Below are 18,620 nucleotides of genomic sequence, written 5' to 3'. Positions count from 1 at the left end.
GAGCCGCGCGGCATTGTGGGTGCGCCAGGGCGGCAGAAACAAACGCAGATGCCGTGGCCTAGCGGTCAACTCACCTGACTGGGAACCAGAGGGGCAGCGCGGCCCCGGGCCGCGGGTTCAAATCCCGCACACTCCAGACGGCCAACACAGGCTCAAACATCACTAACCTAAATTACATTATTTGGAGATTCCGGCGTTGAACTGGGGTGAGTACAGTAAGAAGTCTTACAACACCAGGTTAAAGTCCAACAGGTGAGAGTACATTGTGAGAAGTCTTACAACACCAGGTTAAAGTCCAACAGGTGAGAGTACATTGTGAGAAGTCTTACAACACCAGGTTAAAGTCCATGGTTGTTATAAACACTACCTTTCAGAGCACTGCTCCTGATTCACCTGAGGAAGGAGCAGTGCTCCGAAAGCTAGTGTTTGTAACAAACCTGTTGGACTTTAATCTGGTGTTGTAAGACTTCTTAAGTGCTCACCCCAGTCCAACGCCAGCATCTCCACATCATAAATGACATTATAACACTTCAGCAGTCAAGGGCATTCAGCCTCTGATCTTCAGGTAAGCGTTTGGCTTCACGATGCGCCACAACGCAGAATTGCCAAGCAGAAACTTATAGCCAAGTTCCACACACGAGTACAGCCTCAACTGGGACCTTGGATTCATGTCGCATTACATTCACTCCCACAATCTGGCTTGCAAAATCCTACCAACTGTCCTGGCTTGAAACAATTCACACCTCTTTAACCTGTCATTATCCCTCTCTCCAGTTGCTCCATTTGGACCTGTAAAGACTTCATAACCTGCAAAGACTCGCATTCAAAGAATTGTTTTGCATCTTTGACTTTGCCTATAGATATGTTTCTGGAACATACCACTTCATTCACCTGAGGAAGGGGCAGTGCTCCGAAAGCTAGTGATTTGAAACAAACCTGTTGGACTTTTGTAAGACTTCTTACTGTGCTCACCCCAGTCCAACACCGGCATCTCCACATCATATAACTGGATCTTGGTTCATAACCCAAATTCCTTGTGTAGTCTCCACAGAAACTGTACAGTGCAGAAGGAGGCTATTCAGCCCATCGAGTCTGCACAAACATAGAATTAAGAGGTTCATAGAACATAGAATTTACAATGCAGAAGGAGGCCACTCGGTCCATCGAGTCTGCACCAGCCCTTGGAAAGACCACCGAGCACCCCACTTAAGCCCACAACTCCACCCTATACCCGTGATCCAGCAATCCCACCCAACCCCTTTGAACATTAAGGGCAATTTAGCATGGCCAATCCACCGAACCTGCATGTCATTGAACTGTGGGAGGAAACCCAGAAACAGGGAGAATGTGGTTGACTCTTAAACACCCTCAGGGATGGGCAGTAAAGGGAGCCACAGTACTGTAGCACAGTTGCTTCACAGCTCCAGGGTCCCAGGTTCGATCACTGTTTGCGTGGAGTCTGCACGTTCTCCCCGTGTCTGCGTGGGTTTCCTTCGGGTGCTCTGGTTTCCTCCCACCAAAGACCTGCAGGTTAGATGGATTTGCCACGCTAATTTGCCCTGGGGTTAGGTGGAATTACAGGTATAGGTTGGAGGTGTAGGCTTAAGTGGGGTGCTCTTTCCAAGAGCCGAAATGCTGACCCAGCCCATATCCCGTGAACGAATAAAAGGGTGTAAACTCCAGTCACCCAAGGCTGGAATTGAACCCTAGCACTGTGAGGCTACAGTGCTAACCAGTGTGCAATTTTCAAATCTGTGTGTGTCCACAACCCTCTGATATCTGTGCTCCACTAATTCTGACCTCTTGAATATTCTCGATGTTAATCCCTCCCATATTGGCAGCTGTGCATCCTTTTTGTTTAAATTCTCCCATAGGCCTTGTTCAAATCCCAAATTTAAATTCAATAAATAAATCTGGAATTGAATCCATTGGTGATTGCTGCGTTCACTCCAGAGTCTGTATTGCTCCCTCCTTTTCTGACAGTCTAGCACAAATGCAGAAAAGGCCTTGTATTTAAATATTTAAACACAGCTTCAGGATTTCCAAAATGTCCAGGTTTCAAACAGTGGATTGGATTGGGTTTGTTTATTGTCACATGTAGCGAGGTACAGTGAAAAGTATTTTTCTGCGAGCAGCTCAACAGATCATGAAGTACATGGAAAGAAAAGGGAATACAAGAAAATACATAATAGGGCAACACATGGTATACAATATAACCACATAAGCACTGGCATCGGTTGAAGCATACAGGGTGTAGTGTTAATGAGGCCAGTCCATGAGAGTCATTTAGGAGTCTGGTAACAGCGGGGAAGAAGCTGTTATTGAGTCTGTGCGTGTTCTCAAGACTTTTGTATCTCTTGCCTGATGGAAGAAGTTGGAAGAGTAAGTCGGGTGGGAGGGGTCTTTGATTATGCTGCTGGCTTTCCCCAGGCAGCGGGAGATGTAATTGGAGTCAATGGATGGGAGGCAGGTTTGTGTGATGGACTGGGCGGTGTTCATGACTCTCTGAAGTTTCTTGCGGTGCTGGGCTGAGCAGTTGCCATACCAGGCTGTGATGCAGCCCGATAGGATGCTTTCTATGGTGCATCTGTAAAAGTTGGTAAGGGTTAATGTGGACATGCCGAATTTCCTTAGATTCCGGAGGCAGTATAGGTGCTATTGTGCTTTCTTGGTGGTAGCGTCGACGTGGGTGGGCCAGGACAGATTTTTGGAGAAATGCACCCCTAGGAATTTGAAACTGCTAGCCATCTCCACCTCGGCCCCATTGATGCTGACAGGGGTGTGTACAGTAATTTGCTTCCTGAAGTCAATAACCAGCTGTTTAGTTTTGCTGGTATTGAGGGAGAGATGGTGTCGCTACACCACTCCACTAGGTTCTCAATCTCCCTCCTGTATTCTGACTCGCCATTATTCGAGATCCGGCCCACTATGGTCGTATCGTCAGCAAACTTGTAGATTGGATTGGATTGGATTTGTTTATTGTCACGTGTACCGAGGTACAGTGAAAAGTATTTTTCTGCAAGCAGCTCAACAGATCATTCAGTACATGGGAAGAAAAGGGAATTAAACAGAATTCAAGAAAATACATGAGAATATATAATAGGGCGACACAATATATACAATGTACTACATAAGCATTGGCATCGGATGAAGCAGACATGGGTGTAGTGTTAATGAAGTCAGTCCATAAGAGGGTCATTTAGGAGTCTGGTGACAGTGGGGAAGAAGCTGTTTTTGAGTCTGTTCGTGCGTGTTCTCAGACTTCTGAATCTCCTGCCCGATGGAAGAAGTTGGAAAAGTGAGCAAGCCGGGTGGGAGGGATCCTTGATTATGCTGCCTGCTTTCCCCCGGCAGCGGGAGGTGTAGATGGAGTCCATGGATGGGAGGCAGGTTCGTGTGATGGACTGGGCGGTATTCACGACTCTCTGAAGTTCCTTGCAGTCCTGGGCCGAGCAGTTGCCATACCAGGCTGTGATGCAGCCCGATAGGATGCTCTTTATAGTGCATCTGTAAAAGTTGGTAAGGGTTAATGTGGACATGCCGAATTTCCTTAGTTTCCTGAGGAAGTATAGGCGCTGTTGTGCTTTCTTGGTGATAGCGTCGACGTGAGTGGACCAGGATAGATTTTTGGTGATGTGCACCCCTAGGAATTTGAAACTGCTAACCATTTCTACCTCGGCTCCGTTGATGCTGACAGGGGATGAAGTTGGAACCAAATTTTGCCAGTGCTAAAATAACTGACTTTAGCAGAAAGAACAAATGATTAAAGACACTTACATTTCTATAGCAGCTTTCATTTGCTCAGATGTCCCAAGCAAATTTGCGGCCTTGACACGTTGTCAATTGTCACACAGTAAGCTCCCACAACAACTTGTTAGATAATCAATTTTTAATCATATTGGTTCAGGGCTAATTGCTAATTAGGACAACACTGGACTCCAGAATAGTACCATGGCTTCTTTAAATGTAATCTCAGTGTATTCACCTCAGTGAAAGTTTTGTACCACTTGCCTGCTAAACCGGCAGGATCACGTAGTACACATAGGGATACATAAGCAGAAATCTCCTTGTGCACAAAGTCAGTACCTGGGAGCATTGATCAAGGCTAGAATACACCTTTTCAAGTGTCGTTGCTCGAATATTTGCAGACAGCGTTAAGTGGCAGAATCCATACCCAAAGAAGGGAATCATTTTATTCATGAGAGAATGGGCCAAATGTCTTCCATTGTGTTCACCAAGAAGTGATGACGTCTAACAAAGTGATTGAATTTTTCAAGCAAGATCAGGGGTAAATGCTGACAGATGAGGGCAGCACAGTTGATGTCATCTACATGGACTTCAGTAAAGCATTTAACGCGATCCCACATGGGAAACTGGTCAAGGTAAGAGCCCATGGGAACCAGGGCAATTTGGATCCAAAATTCACTTCACCTCGTGGCATGTGGCAGAGTGTGATGTTCAACAGTTGTTTTGTGACTGGAAGCCTGTGTCCAGTTGTGTACCACAGGGATTGGTGCTGGATCCTTTGCTGTTTGTAGTGTACATTAATGATCTAATGATGTGGACGGTATTAGAACATAGGACATCCAGTGCAGAAGGAGGCCATTCGAGTCTGCACCGACCCACTCAAGCCCTCACTTCCACCCTATCCCCGTAACCCAATCCAACCTTTTTTTAGTCACTAAGGGCGATTTATCATGGCCAATCCACCCATGATCAGCAAGTTCACAGACAAAAAAAAAGAATTGATGGCGCGGGTAAAGCCTTAGATCAGAGCAATAGACAGGCTGATCAGAACAGTGGCAAATGGGACTTAACCCCGAAAAGTATGGAGTGATGTATTTTGGGAGGACTAACGAGACATGGGGATATACAATCAACAGTGGGACCCAATCTTGGGGTGGGTGCATGTCCATAGATCGCTGAAGCATGCAAGACAAGTGGATAAGGTGGTATAGATGGCCTACAGGACATTTGCCTTTATTAGCCAAGGCATAGAATATAAGAACAGTGATGTTATGATGGAGTTGTATGAAACATTGTTGGGCCACAGCTGGAGTATTATGTGCAGTTATGGTCAACACAGTATAGGAAGGGTACAGAGAAGGTTGCCTAGGCTGGAGCGTTTCAGCTATGAACAGAGGCTGGCTGTTCTCCTTACAGCAGAGAAGGCTGAGGGGGTCCTGATTGAGGTGCACAAGATTATGGAGGACATAAGATAGGGTAGATTGAAAGAAACTTTTCCCCTTAGCAGAGAGGTCAATGAACAGGGGGGTAATGGTCATGGGCAGGAGGTTTTGAGGGGATTTGAGGAAAATTCTTTTCACCCAGAGGGTGGTGGGAATCTGGAACTCGCTGCCTGAAAGAGTGGTAGAGATGGGAACTCTGAACATTTAAGAAGCATTTAGATGAGCGCTTGGAATGCCATAGCATACCAGGCTATGGACCAAATGCTGGAAAATGGGATTAGAATGCAGGTCCTTGGTGGCTGGCGCTGACATGGTCAGCTGAAGGGTTCTTTCTGTGCTGCAAAACCCTGTCTGTAGTAATCAAATATACAAGATACCACACCAGAAAACCCCTCACAGGTTGTCTTCAAACTTTGTGTCCCTTGGTTTAAGTGGCTTTTAAGTAATGAGTCAGATCCCCTCTGAGGTAAATGGAAAAATAATGTTTTTCTTTAAAAACAATACTCTAAACAGGTAAGGAATCACAAGTGACTCTCACTCTTGGCCAGGGAATACCTAATTAACTTATCATGAGACAGCACTGCAATCTCCCCTGTGTTAATAACAGGGTTCTCCAGGGTTAGATGAGCTTGGGACTTCACACATGAAGGCACTAATTAAGCATTTCCCTGGGTCAGTTTGTCCTCTGCTGTCACTTGACAAGACTCACCTGTCTAAAAAAAAACAATCATAGCACGTGTTACGTGGAGTTCCAGTCCCTTTGCTCTAACTGTCGCAGTGCAGAAAAGGCTTGAAAAAGGGCCCAGTCCAACTGCATTGTTTTATTTTAGGTATCAGCAGGGCTCAGTTGGCATCATTCTTGTTCTCTAGTCAGAAGGTTGTGGGTTTAAGTCCCACTCCAGGGGTTGAACTCAAAAATCTAGGCTAGTACTCCAGTGTTGGAGGAGTTGCCTTTCGGATGAAATATTTAAACCTAGGTCATAGCTGCTTTCTGATGTGGATATAAAGATCCTCAGCTGTCACCTGTTTAGACTGAGTGGTTAACCTCATTTGTGAGGATCCAAATTCCAGTCATCGTGTAGGAGACCCACGATGTTTATGCCCACCACATCAACATGACCGATGAATAATCAATTATTCCTTTGAGGCACTCCACCAGCTCACAGCTTGTAGAGCCGGCCTAGCCCTCCGTGTGCAGCGAGTATACCGATCACAAATCGTTGAATGACCACCATCTGCACTGGAGGACTTTATAAGTCGTTTCACAATCTCAGGTCACGGCAGAGCTCAGAGTCGGAACGGCGGCAGCCATTTTGTGCACAACACTCGAGGCCTGCGTTAACAGCCCAACTAAAAGACGGCATCTTTGGCAGCACAGCACTCCCTCAGTGCTGCTCTGGGCCTGGAATATGGGCTCAAATCCCTGGTGGGACTTGAACGTATAACCTCCTGACTCAGGCGAAGGTGCTACCCAATACGGACATCGAACGACAGGCAATAAATTGGCAGGCACACCGCATTGTTAGAACGAAGAACTTGAAGATTCAACTAATTATTCTAGCATTATAATAAACACAGAGGAAAGGTTATTTTTTAAGCTATCCTTTATTCCTCACATCGTATAAAAGGGAAAAAGAAAATGGCAATGGGTAGGATGCAGTTGAAAAGAGAAAAAAGAATGACCTTTCAAATGAAGAGGAGAAGGTAGCAAATACAAAAAGCAACTATACAGCCCTGGGTCTATTAGCCTTTAAAAGGGTGGGGGATCATTACCTCCCATCTCTCTCCCCTCTCCTAATAAAGTAAGAAGTCTTACAACACCAGGTTAAAGTCCAACAGGTTTGATTCAAACACGAGCTTTCGGAGCGCAGCTCCTTTCTCAGGTGAGGAGCTGCGCTCCGAAAGCTCATGTTTGAATCAAACCTGTTGGACTTTAACCTGGTGTTGTAAGACTTCTTACTGTGCTCACCCCAGTCCAACGCCGGCATCTCCACATCTCCTGATAAAGGTTTTGTACAAGTAAACCAAATGCTTTCTGTCAATTAAGCCACTTCACTGGCTGACTAAAATTAAAATTAACAGCCATTTTAATACTCAAATCAAACCCCGACTCCCCCGCCCCCTCCCCAAAATAAGTAGTCAACTTGCACTTTTTTTTTTTAAAAAGAGAAATTTTGTAACAATCATTTTCATTTATGGCTTTTGTCAGTTTGCAGGTACGGGGCTTATTCCCCCCCCCCCCCCCCCCCCCCCCCCCCCCCCCCCCCCCCCCCCCCCCCCCCCCCCCCCCCCCCCCCCCCCCCCCCCCCCCCCCAGCTGTGTATGAGAATGCCAGCTCTGATCCTGTCCCTGCCTCAGGCTCTTCCTGTAGCCCAATTTTGCGAATGGTGGTGATTTATTCAGGCGGGCGGCAGCCGGTGGGAGTGTTTCGAGGCAGAGTGTTCACCACAGCGAGCTCTTGTACTTGAAGTTAAGCTTCAGCAGGTACTTCATGTTCACCTGCGCCACATCGTACACGATGTACCTGAAAGGTCACGAGTTAAGGTAGACAACCACAGTCCCAGTGCAACATCCGCCCCTCATGGGTCCTGTCACTCGCTGATTCGCCCCTGTGCTAGTTTCACCCATGGACCTTGTTCACTGGATATACCGGTGAGGGACTGAGTCTCGGGACACTGAGTGTTGGGCGTCTTGGCCAGTAAGGGCGCAGTAATGTGATGGAGGGAGTCTCAGGCTTCGAGTGCACAGTGAGGTTCATTGAGTGAGACACCCTCCCATTAAGTGTTGGGGATCTTGGCTGGTGAATGCAGAGAGAGAGAGGCTGACCTCCACCTCGGTTAAATGTGAAGGCTTCTTACAAAGAGCAGACACAGGTAGTGGGCCACATGGCCCCCTTCTGCACTGAATTGTTCTAGAGAAGCCCCTTCCGCTTTCAGGGTGGGCAAGGTGTGTCTAGCTCTATCTTCATGAGAGAGAAAATGTGTGTGTGGGGGGACAGGGGCGGTGAGGGGCCAGGGGGTCCTTCGCCTTCCACGTTTCTGTTGACTTCCTGTTATCCTACAGATCAGCTCTGTGCAGCCCTTTCACAGAGTGTAAACGGGTCGAAGTCTATTTCTCATCGGCCTCACATCCGTGGGAGCAAGGCAATCTTCCCATCATTTCTCCCCTTGGACTTGTGTTCAGGGATCAGATGAAAGGTGGGCAACAAAAACACAACAACTTAAGGCTCGGCTCGTCTCTTCCCCCCCCTCCCCCCACCCCAATCTGGACAGCAGTGTTGCAGTGCCATAGGCCTGGTTAGATTTTAAAAGGGGTCAGTGCCCTGTTGCTCTCTTCAGAGAAGGATACTCGTTGTACAGCAAACTGGAGTCTGTGACTGGCGTTTGGACGCCTTTCCCCAGTGGCACATCCACTCCGTCCATCTTGATGGTAGCACCGGGATCTGGAGCAGTCTTGCCAACCCCTGTGAAGGAACAGGAACCACAGTTTTTTGGGAGAGGCACAGCGATATTCCTAGCCAGCCTCCGCTCTTTGCTCAGTCCCCTGAAGCCTCCCCCCGCCCCCCCCCCTCTCTCCATTCCCACAGCTGCTGCATCACCTTAAACTGGGAAGTGGGGCAGATGACCCAGGGCTACCTGGTTCTGCACAGTCCCTTCCATCAACAACACTGATTGCATCCGCAACCCACCCTCCACAGGAGATCAAACTAAATGAGACGGAGTTGCAGATGCTGCTTCCAAATCTGTGAGATCTTCCCTCAGAACAGAGTGACTGAGTGGAGGAATAAGGGGACTACTCCTTCCAGGTCAACACACAACTTAGTCCTGTTTGCAGGAAGGGGCATTATGGGCTGCTAAAAGGTGGGGCTACACATATCCACCACACGAGGAAACCTTCCCCACCCCGCTGGACATCTATGCAGAGTTCAAAGCAGAGTTTGGATCTCCACTGGTTGGGAATGTCCGGAGAGGAATTTGAGCCCGCAAGTTGGACAGGAATATTATCACCCAGCATAATCCTTGGACATGGGGAAAAATGGGCAAAGTGGCATTCTTAAACTGGGGGAAGAGAATGGGAACAGGAAAGCAAGGGAAGTTCAGGAACCAAGACAGAGAGAACTCCATGAACAAGGTATAACATTTGGAAGAACTCCCTCACATTCTGCATCACCGTTTCATGGAACAGAATACACCATTACTGGCCAATAATTCTTTGAGGAAGTGGCAAAGTTAATTGATGAGGGAAGGGCTGTAGATATCACATACATGGACTTTAGTAAGGCGTTTGATAAGGTTTCCCATGGCAGGTTGATTGGAAAAAGTGAAGTCGTATGGGGTTCAGGGTGTACTAGCTAGATGGATAAAGAACTGGCTGGGCAACAGGAGACAGAGAGTAGTGGTGGAAGGGAGTGTCTCAAAATGGAGAACGGTGACTAGTGGTGTTCCACAGGGATCCGTGCTCAGACCACTGTTGTTTGTGATCTACATAAATGATCTGGACGAAGGTATAGGTGGTCTGATGAGCAAGTTTGCAGATGATACTAAGATTGGTGGAGTTGCAGATAGCGAGGCGGACTGTCAGAGAATACAGCAAAACATAGATAGATTGGAGAGTTGGGCAGCGAAATGGCAGATGGAGTTCAATCCAGGCAAATGCGAGGTGATGCATTTTGGAAGATCAAATTCAAGAGCGGATTATACTGGAAGGGTCCTGGGGAAAATTGATGTACAGAGAGATCTGGGAGTTCAGGTCCATTGTACCCTGAAGGTGGCAACGCAGGTTGATAGTGGTCAAGAAGGCATACGGCATGCTTGCCTTCATCGGACGGGGTATTGAGTACAAGAGTCGGCAGGTCATGTTACAGTTGTATAGGACTTTGGTTCAGCCACATTTGGAATACTGCGTGCAGTTCTGGTCGCCACATCACCAGAAGGATGTGGATGCTTTAGAGAGGGTGCAGAGGAGATTCACCAGGATGTTGCCTGGTATGGAGGGGGCTAGCTACGAAGAAAGGTTGAGTAGATTAGGATTGTTTTCATTGGAAAGACGGAGGTTGAGGGGGGACCTGATTGAGGTCTACAAAATTATGAGAGGTATGGACAGGGTAGATAGCAACAAGCTTTTTCCAAGTGGGGGGTGTCAATTACAAGGGGTCACGATTTCAAGGCGAGAGGGGGTAAGTTTAAGGGAGATGTGCGTGGAAAGTTTTTTTACGCAGAGGGTGGTAGGTGCATCATAGCATCGATAGCATCATTTAAGAGGCATCTAGACGGGTATATGAACGGGCGGGAACAGAGGGAAGTAGACCTTGGAAAATAAAGGATCTGGATCGGCACAGGCTGGGACGGCCGAAGGGCCTGTTCCTGTGCTGTCATTTTCTTTGTTCTTTGTTATTCACCCTGCCCCCGCCCCGTGCCTATGGGAATGAGTAACATTGAGTGGGAACATCCCAGTGCATCATTCATCTTTTGGGAAGAATTCGCTCACATTCTGCGTCACTGTTTCACGGAACAGAATACACCATTCACCCTGCCCCCGCACCTCCGCCCCTATGCCGTGCTTACCTTTCACACTGTGTTTGCCTTTCGGTAGTTTTGTAATATGATTTGCTCGTTTCAACTCGTGCCTGTAGAAACACAACATTTGATAGTAAGTGCCCTCACAAACAGCACTGGACTTTGAACTGTACCCATCAGTTTGATTTCATCACAGTAGGAAGCTACCACCTCCAATGCCAGAGTGCGCTCCACAAAGCAGGTACCAACCCGATCCCAGCTCTCGCCCCACATTGGAACCATCTATCTCAGTCCACGTTCGCCCATTCTCAAGTTCCTCCAAACTACTGCCAATTCCAGTCTCATCACCGGTTCTTATCAGAAAGGTGGTGCAGTGGCTAATGTCCTTGTCTCGGAGCTGGAGACTCTGGGTTCAGGCTCACTCCAGGACTTGATGGCCAAGGAAGGTGCGTTCATAAAGTGGTGAAAGTATCAACTTCCAACACGCCACTAGCAGGCGGTAAGAGATTCCTCACCAGCCACATGATGGAAAACAAGTGGAGCCTCTATCACCATCATGCATAGCTCCAGGACATACAACAGGTATGTAACAATGTATGTTGTCAAGTAACTCTGACATCTTTGGGGACGGGGGGTTCGCAGCAGTTGGCTGGATGCTCGCGTGACACCGGATTCAATCCCCATTCCGGCTGGGGTGGATTCAGAACCTGCCTCCTTGCTCTATCCATGGTGGAGATCGTGGCCTCGTGGGTTAGACTTGCCTTTCGGCAGAGAACTCCAGAACCACCCATCGCAAATGCTATCACCCTCCTGGTGAATGGATACCAGTCCAAATGTGTCTTTTGTGTCAAATGTGTCTTGGGCAGCACGGTAGCATTGTGGATAGCACAATTGCTTCACAGCTCCAGGGTCCCAGGTTCGATTCCGGCTTGGGTCACTGTCTGTGTGGAGTCTGCACATCCCCCCTGTGTGTGCGTGGGTTTCCTCCGGGTGCTCCGGTTTCCTCCCACAGTCCAAAGATGTGCAGGTTAGGTGGATTGGCCATGATAAATTGCCCTTAGTGTCCAAAATTGCCCTTAGTGGGGTTACTGGGTTATGGGGATAGGGTGGAGGTGTTGACCTTGGGTAGGGTGCTCTTTCCAAGAGCCGGTGCAGACTCAATGGGCTGAATGGCCTCCTTCTGCACTGTAAATTCTATGATTTTACTAGCTGCCTTCACTTATGAACCTACTCTTTTCCTGAATCACTTTCTGTTAAAGGAATGTGCTTTAGTAGTCAGGCCCGTAAGCATTTATTTTTCTCCAGGCTCTGTATAAAATAAGAGACTGCCTTCTTGCCTGTGTGGAGTAGTGTAAGACTTGCATCCGGGCACATGCTCCCCAGACAGGGTTGTGGATAGTGACTCGGAGCAGGAACACAGTTGGTTTTCCCTTTGCTGACTCAGGGAGGGAAACACTGAGGCTAACTTAATTGATCCTAGCTCAGGTTAATGACAACAGCCAAGGCTAAAGGTCAAATCCAGAACCTTCCAAATCTGTGCAGTCGAGTTCATAGAACTTTTCATAGAATTTACAGTGCAGGAGAACATTCGGCCCATTGAGTCTGCATCAGCCCTTGGAAAGAACACCCTATCCCTGCAATCCAGCAACCCAACCTTTCGGAAACTAAGGGCAATTGATCACGGCCAATCCACCTAAACGGCACATCTTTGGACTGTAGGAGGACACCGGAGCACCCGGAGTAAACCCACGCAGACACGGGGAGAACGTGCAGACTCCGCACAGACAGTTACCCGAGCCGGAATTGAACCCGGGTCCCTGGCACTATGAGGCAACAGTGCTAACCACTGTGTTGAGTTCAGGAGGTGCTTAACATTACTGAGCCATCAGTTCCAGGCATCACAACTCCGCAATGATATGTCAGACAAAAGTTAACCGGAACCAGATGAGGTAAATTACAAATATAGGTTGCATAATCCAAGTTTGAACATAACGGATGATCTAATTGAGGTGCTTAAGATGATTAAAGGAGTTGATAGAGAGTTGCCATTTACTCTGGTGTAGAGTCGAGGACAGAAGGGGAGAGCCTTTAATTAGAGCTAGACTATTCAGTGATAAAAGCAGAAAGTGCTGGAAAAACTCAGGTCTGGCACATTCTGTGGAGAGAGAAATTGAGTCCAATCCAATTGCTCTTTCAGTGCAGGAGGCCATTCGGCCCATCAAGTCTACAACAACCCTCTGAAAGAGCAGTCTACCAAAGCCCAAACCTCACACTATCCGCGTAACTCGACCTAGGGCCAATTTAGCTCAGCCAATCCACCTAACCGGCACATCTTTAGACTGTGGGAGGAAACCGGAACACCCGAGACTCGGGGACATGGCGACAAAGTGCAAACTCCACATAAAAACATTGAAAATATAAGTTGGAGGAGGCCATTCGGCCCTTCAAGCCTGCTCCGCCATTCATTATGATCATGGCTGATCATCAAGTTCAATACCCTGATCCTACATTCCCCCATATCCCTCGATTCTTTTAACCCCAAGAGCTACATCTAATTTCTTCTTGAAATTGCACAATGTTTTAGCTTCTCAGGTATTGAATTCCACAGATTCACCACTCGCTGGGTGAAGAAATTTCTCCTCGCCTTAAAAGGTCCTAAAAGGTTTACCCCCTTATCCTCAAAATAAGACTCCTAGTTCTGAACTCCTCCACCATCGGGAACATTCTTTCTGAATCTACCCTGTTTAATCCTGTTAAGAGTTTTATAAGTTTCTGCAAGATCCCCCTCGCTCTTCTCAACTCTAATGAATATAATCCTAATCGAATCCTCATTTCAAAAATTAAAAAAAAAAGTGTATCCAATTCTGCCCCCCCCCAAAACTAAGGGGCAATTTCACGCAGCCAATTCACCTACCCTACACATCTTCTTGGGTTGTGGGGGTGAGACCTATGCAGACACAGATCCTATCCGACTTAGTCGCTCCTCATACGATAGTCCCGTCATTCTAGGAATCAGCCTGGTAAACCTTCATTGCACTCCCTCCATAACAAGAACATCCTTCCTCAGAACTGCACACAATACTCCAGGTGTGGCCTCACCAATGCCCTATACAATTGCAGTAAAACATCCCGATTGCTATACTCAAATCCTCTCGCTATGAAGGCCAACAGACCATTTTCCTTCTTTACCGCCTGCTGTACCTGTACTTTCAGCGACTGATGCACGAGGACACCAAGGTCTCGCTGAGTATCCACCTCTCTCAATTTACACCCGTTCAAATAATAATCTGCCTATTTTTGCTACCAAAGTGGAAAACTTCACATTTTTCCACAGTATACTGCATCTGACATGCATATGCCCACTCACTCAGCCTGTCCAAATCTTGATGAAGCATCTCTGCATCCTCCTCACAGCTCACCCTCCCAACCAACTTTATATCATCTGCAAATTTAGAGATAATACATTTAGTTCCTTCATCAAATCATTAATATATAATGTGAACAGTTGGGGTCCTAGCACAGATCCCTTCGGTACCCCACTAGTCACTGCCTGCCAATTGGAAATAGACCTATTGATTCCAACTTTTTGCTTCCTGTCTGCTAACCAGCTTTCTATCCATCTCAAGACACTACCCACAATCCCATGCGCTTTAACTTTACATAGTAATTTGCTATTTGAGACCCTGTCGAAAGACTTCTGAAAGTCTAAATAAACCACATCCACCGGTTCTCCCTGGTCAATTCTATTAGTTACATCTTCAAAGAATTCCAATAGATTTGTCAAGCATGATTTCCTTTTTGTAAATCCATGCTGACTTTGTTTGATTACACCATTACTCTCCCAATGCTGTGCTGTGCAATCCTTGATAATGGACTCCAGCAACTTCCCTATTACTGACGTTAGGCTCACTGGTCTATAGTTCCCTGTTTTCTCTCTAGATTTAGAGTTGTCACATGTACCGAGGTACAGATAAAAGTATTCTCCTGCATACAGTTCAGGCAGATTGTTCCATGCATGAAAAAAACATAGGACGACGATAAATACACAATGTAAATACATAGATATAGAGTGAAGCATATGGAATATAGTGCTACAACAGTAGAGACGATGCGTAGAGATCAGTTCAGTCCATAAGAGGGTCATTCGGGGGTCTGGTAACAGCGGGGAATAATCCGTTAGTGCATGTTCTCAGATTTTTGGTCTCTTCCTCCCAATGGAAGAGGTTGGAAGAGAGAATAACCCGGGTGGGAGGGGTCTTTGATTATTTTGACTACCTCGCTTTTTGATCAGCGGGGTTACATTCGCTACCCTCCAATCTGTAGGAACCATTCCAGAGTCCAAAGATTTTGACAATGACCATCAATGGATCTATCTTTTCTAGAGCCACTTCCTCAAGTACTCTGGGATGAAGATTATCAAGCCCTGGAGATTTATCCGCCTTCAATGCCATTAATTTCCCCAAAACCATTTCTTTACTAATATGGATTTCCTTCAGCTCCTCACTAAAACTTGTGTTTTTCAGGACTTCCGGCACGTTATTCATGTCTTCCTTTGTGAAGACAGAAGCAAAGTACAAATTTAGTTCCTCTGCCATTTTGTGATACAGATCAGTGATGAACACAAGGTAAAACAGGCTTGTGGGGCTGAGCAAACTACTCCAGTTCCTAAATCAAGTCACTGTGACATGAAATGCAAATGAACCCTCCACAAACTGACACGCAAACAGGCACTGAAAGGCAGCTTTACTACTCACATGTTCCCCAAGGCCACTTCAGCCAGCAGAATAAGCCCCACGGGTTCGGCCTGCGACGTGTGGCAGTAATTCGCACTTTTGGAAACCATGTCGGCAAAATAGACGCCTTTACCAAACATGTATCCGGTCTGTTAGGAGGCAAAAGAATAATAAATGCAATGATGGAACATTCTACTTCACTGCCTCTGACCCAGGAGGGAGGGGGGCCAGGAGGCAAAAAATCAGTTCAATCCAAGGAGCTCAAACAACAGATTGGGGGGGGGGGGGGCAGCTTGGAAAGAGAGCACTGATGTAATGATCTTAGAAACCCAGGAGTAAGGCTCAGTTGCAAGGCAGGTGCAGTACTGGTTCGCATTAGCAGAGGGACAGACTGCCCAGCAACATTTGCATTGATATAGCACATTTAACAATGTAAAACATTAACAAGCCACTTTAGCAAGAGCGTTAGCAGACATCGAGTGCAGCAATTAAATATTAGAAGGGGTGAGCGTGAGCTTGGTGGATTTTTAAGAAGTATCCAAAAGACATTTAGGAAGGGAGTTCCAGCCTCACGGCGCCGAAGTCCCAGGTTCGATCCCGGCTCTGGGTCACTGTCCCTGTGGAGTTTGCACATTCTCCCCGTGTTTGCATGGGTTTCACCCCCACAACCCAAAGATGTGCAGGGCAGGTGGATTGGCCATGCTAAACTGCCCACTCTAAATTGCCCCTTAATTGGAAAAAATGAATTGGGCACTCAAAATTGTTTTTAAAAAAAGGGAGTTCCAGAGCTTAGGGCTTTGGCAAAGCAGAGAATGTGTAACAGGTCTGAATTGGAAGAATTAAGTGATCTCAGACCAGAGATTACAGAGCTAGAGGTGTTGCCATGGAGGGATTTGAATAGGACAGTGAGAATTTTTAAATGGCGGCACTGACATACAGGAAGACAACATCAGTCAGTAATTACAGGGAAGTTTGCGTTTTTGATGGATGAGACACTGGTGTCACACTCCTGTCTGGAGCACTGTACACAGATCATTGTAAATGGCACTGTCACCAGATCATTGTAAATGGTACTGCCATCCTCGAGAAGTAGAGCAAAAAACTCAAATAAACCTTGGGTATTAGGAACATACATACGGATTACAGCCTGACTGAATGCTTCAGATTAAAAGTTAGACCAGTGGCTTTAGTGAAAACCACAGGATGAACTTTCAGCCCAAGAGCAAAATCAACTCTACCAAACTTACATAAAGTAAGATAGTGTTTTATTAAAAATAACAGGTGGTTGTTGCAGCCTCAGGTTTCAGAGGTTTGTTGTTCAACTGAGAATCTGTCCCTGTTGGGACAGTGTTGGCTCAGTGAAAACACTCTCTCTCTCGAGCCAAGAGGTTGAGAGTTCAAGTCCCACAACAGGGAGTTGAGCGCATAATCTCAGCCGACGCTCCAGTGCAATAATGAGGGTCGGGATGTTAAAATCCAGGTTCCTGTCAGGTTAAAGATCCCAATGCACAGGTGGCCTTCGCCAACGTTCCTCCCTCAATCCAACTTTATCCCAACAGTGGCAAACAATGGTAACAGGGAATGGTGTATCGCGTTTGCTGTTTGTGGGAAATTACTGCGCAAATTGGCCACAACATGAGCCGAACAAAACAAAAAGTGATCCTGTTGGAAGAATGCGGAGAAAAGCACGAGGCCGAGCTCAGGCGAGACAGCGAAGCCAGTTCGCCTTTTACTTCTCACCCGGTTCCGTTCTTGGCCCCCACAGGGTGGGTGGCGACCCCTGCACCTCCTTCCCCACCCGATTAAAATCGCCAAATAATAACAATGAAAATAAAGCACAAGGACCATGGTCAAAATGTCTAAGTCGCTTCACTGCTTAGACGTCGTTCCCCCGCCTCCCTCACTCACCACGGGAGCCTCTGGTGGCGCGATGCGGAGACCCTGTGACAGAATGCCAGCAAAGTTGGTGATGCGAGATCCGTGCCAGAGGAGCTGGCGATTGTGAAGCTCACTGAAAGGTCCGAAACGTTGTTCTTCTCCCTCACGCTTAATCTTGAATATCTACCGGAAAGGAAAAAGACTCCGCAATGTGAAAACTAACCCATTCCAGACTTTTATGCTAAACACAGCAAGAAGCAAAAACATATCATGGCCGTCGGTATATAACAAGGACATGGCTGTGGTAGCCAAAACTTATTTCAGCATCATTTTGTGAAGCTACTGAATCACACTGGATATTGCCCCATGCTTCCCGCAGCAACCCCCCCCCTCCCCAACCCGGTCCTTTTGAGGCTAGTGAACTATTCCACTGTGGAGGGCACCACAGCAAATGCCCGACACCAAAGCACACCCATTTCTACGGAATCCGCATTCTCCACCCCATAGGTCACTTGCGATCCTGAACGGGAGCTCTGCTGCTGTTTCATTCTCTCCCTCCCCCACCACCACCACCAAAAACAACAATCAAGGGGCTCCAGACTCTGCTTCAACAGGGAGCCACTGATGCAGGCATATGTGGACCGCAGAAAAGTGGGGAAAGCAAAATGCAAGCGTGATGGAAGTTTGGATTTCACGATCGACAAGGCTGCTGTCATTTTAGTTGTAGCAGGGAAACACTGAAAGGAGCAGGGCTTTTGCGGAGCACAGGTCCGAGGTCCTTCCTCTTGGCTTATCTCAATGTCACTGGTTTAAATCAGCGTGAGGGTGGACATTAAGAAAATCTGCTCCCTTTCTCTACCGGAGAGAAAGAAATGCTGGGGTTTTGGGTGGGGAGAGTTGGCCCCAGACCTAAAACGTTTTGCAATGTTCTGGAACGGTCTAAAAATACAGTGGGCTCAGGGCCCTGATAGAGGCCTTGCACCAAAGGTCTGGGAACGGGACACTCAGTATCCACGACAACTTCAGACTGCAAGTGCAGTCCCGCGGTTAGGCTGAACACAGTCCGTGAAGCGGTAGCACACTCACCTCCATTACTTCGAGATCGTACTGGTTGTGCGTAGCAGCATGTGTGTTTTTAACATAGTCTCTTATTATCTTGGCTTCATCAGTTTGCCCGTCCAGGACCTAAGACACAGAGTTCATAGAAAGCAGAAAGTAAATGAACGACAAACACAAATACAGCAATGTCATGTTAACTCTCAGATCATAGAATTTACAGTGCAGAAGGAGGCCATTCGGCCCAT

At 47.1% G+C, this 18,620-nt stretch overlaps 1 protein-coding gene across 1 annotated transcript in view; it reads right to left on the bottom strand.

The window, feature by feature from the left end:
- Nucleotides 1-7,503: 7,503 nt before the first annotated feature.
- The window catches only part of parp1 (poly (ADP-ribose) polymerase 1), a 73,831-nt gene continuing 62,714 nt past the window's right edge, over nucleotides 7,504-18,620 (bottom strand). Inside the window, exons 14-19 of the mRNA XM_038798892.1 lie at nucleotides 18,403-18,501; nucleotides 17,347-17,499; nucleotides 15,460-15,587; nucleotides 10,754-10,815; nucleotides 8,538-8,652; nucleotides 7,504-7,713 (exon numbers count right to left, since the gene is read on the bottom strand). Of these exons, the coding sequence (XP_038654820.1) occupies nucleotides 7,632-7,713; nucleotides 8,538-8,652; nucleotides 10,754-10,815; nucleotides 15,460-15,587; nucleotides 17,347-17,499; nucleotides 18,403-18,501 (639 nt within the window). The 3' untranslated portion in view covers nucleotides 7,504-7,631. The remainder of the gene's footprint in view (nucleotides 7,714-8,537; nucleotides 8,653-10,753; nucleotides 10,816-15,459; nucleotides 15,588-17,346; nucleotides 17,500-18,402; nucleotides 18,502-18,620) is intronic.

This window comes from Scyliorhinus canicula, chromosome 6, assembly GCF_902713615.1.
Source record: "Scyliorhinus canicula chromosome 6, sScyCan1.1, whole genome shotgun sequence".
NCBI classification, from domain to species: Eukaryota; Metazoa; Chordata; class Chondrichthyes; order Carcharhiniformes; family Scyliorhinidae; genus Scyliorhinus; species Scyliorhinus canicula.
The sequence above is the reverse complement of the archived record's forward strand: the minus strand, read 5'-3'. Positions and strand labels throughout refer to the sequence as shown.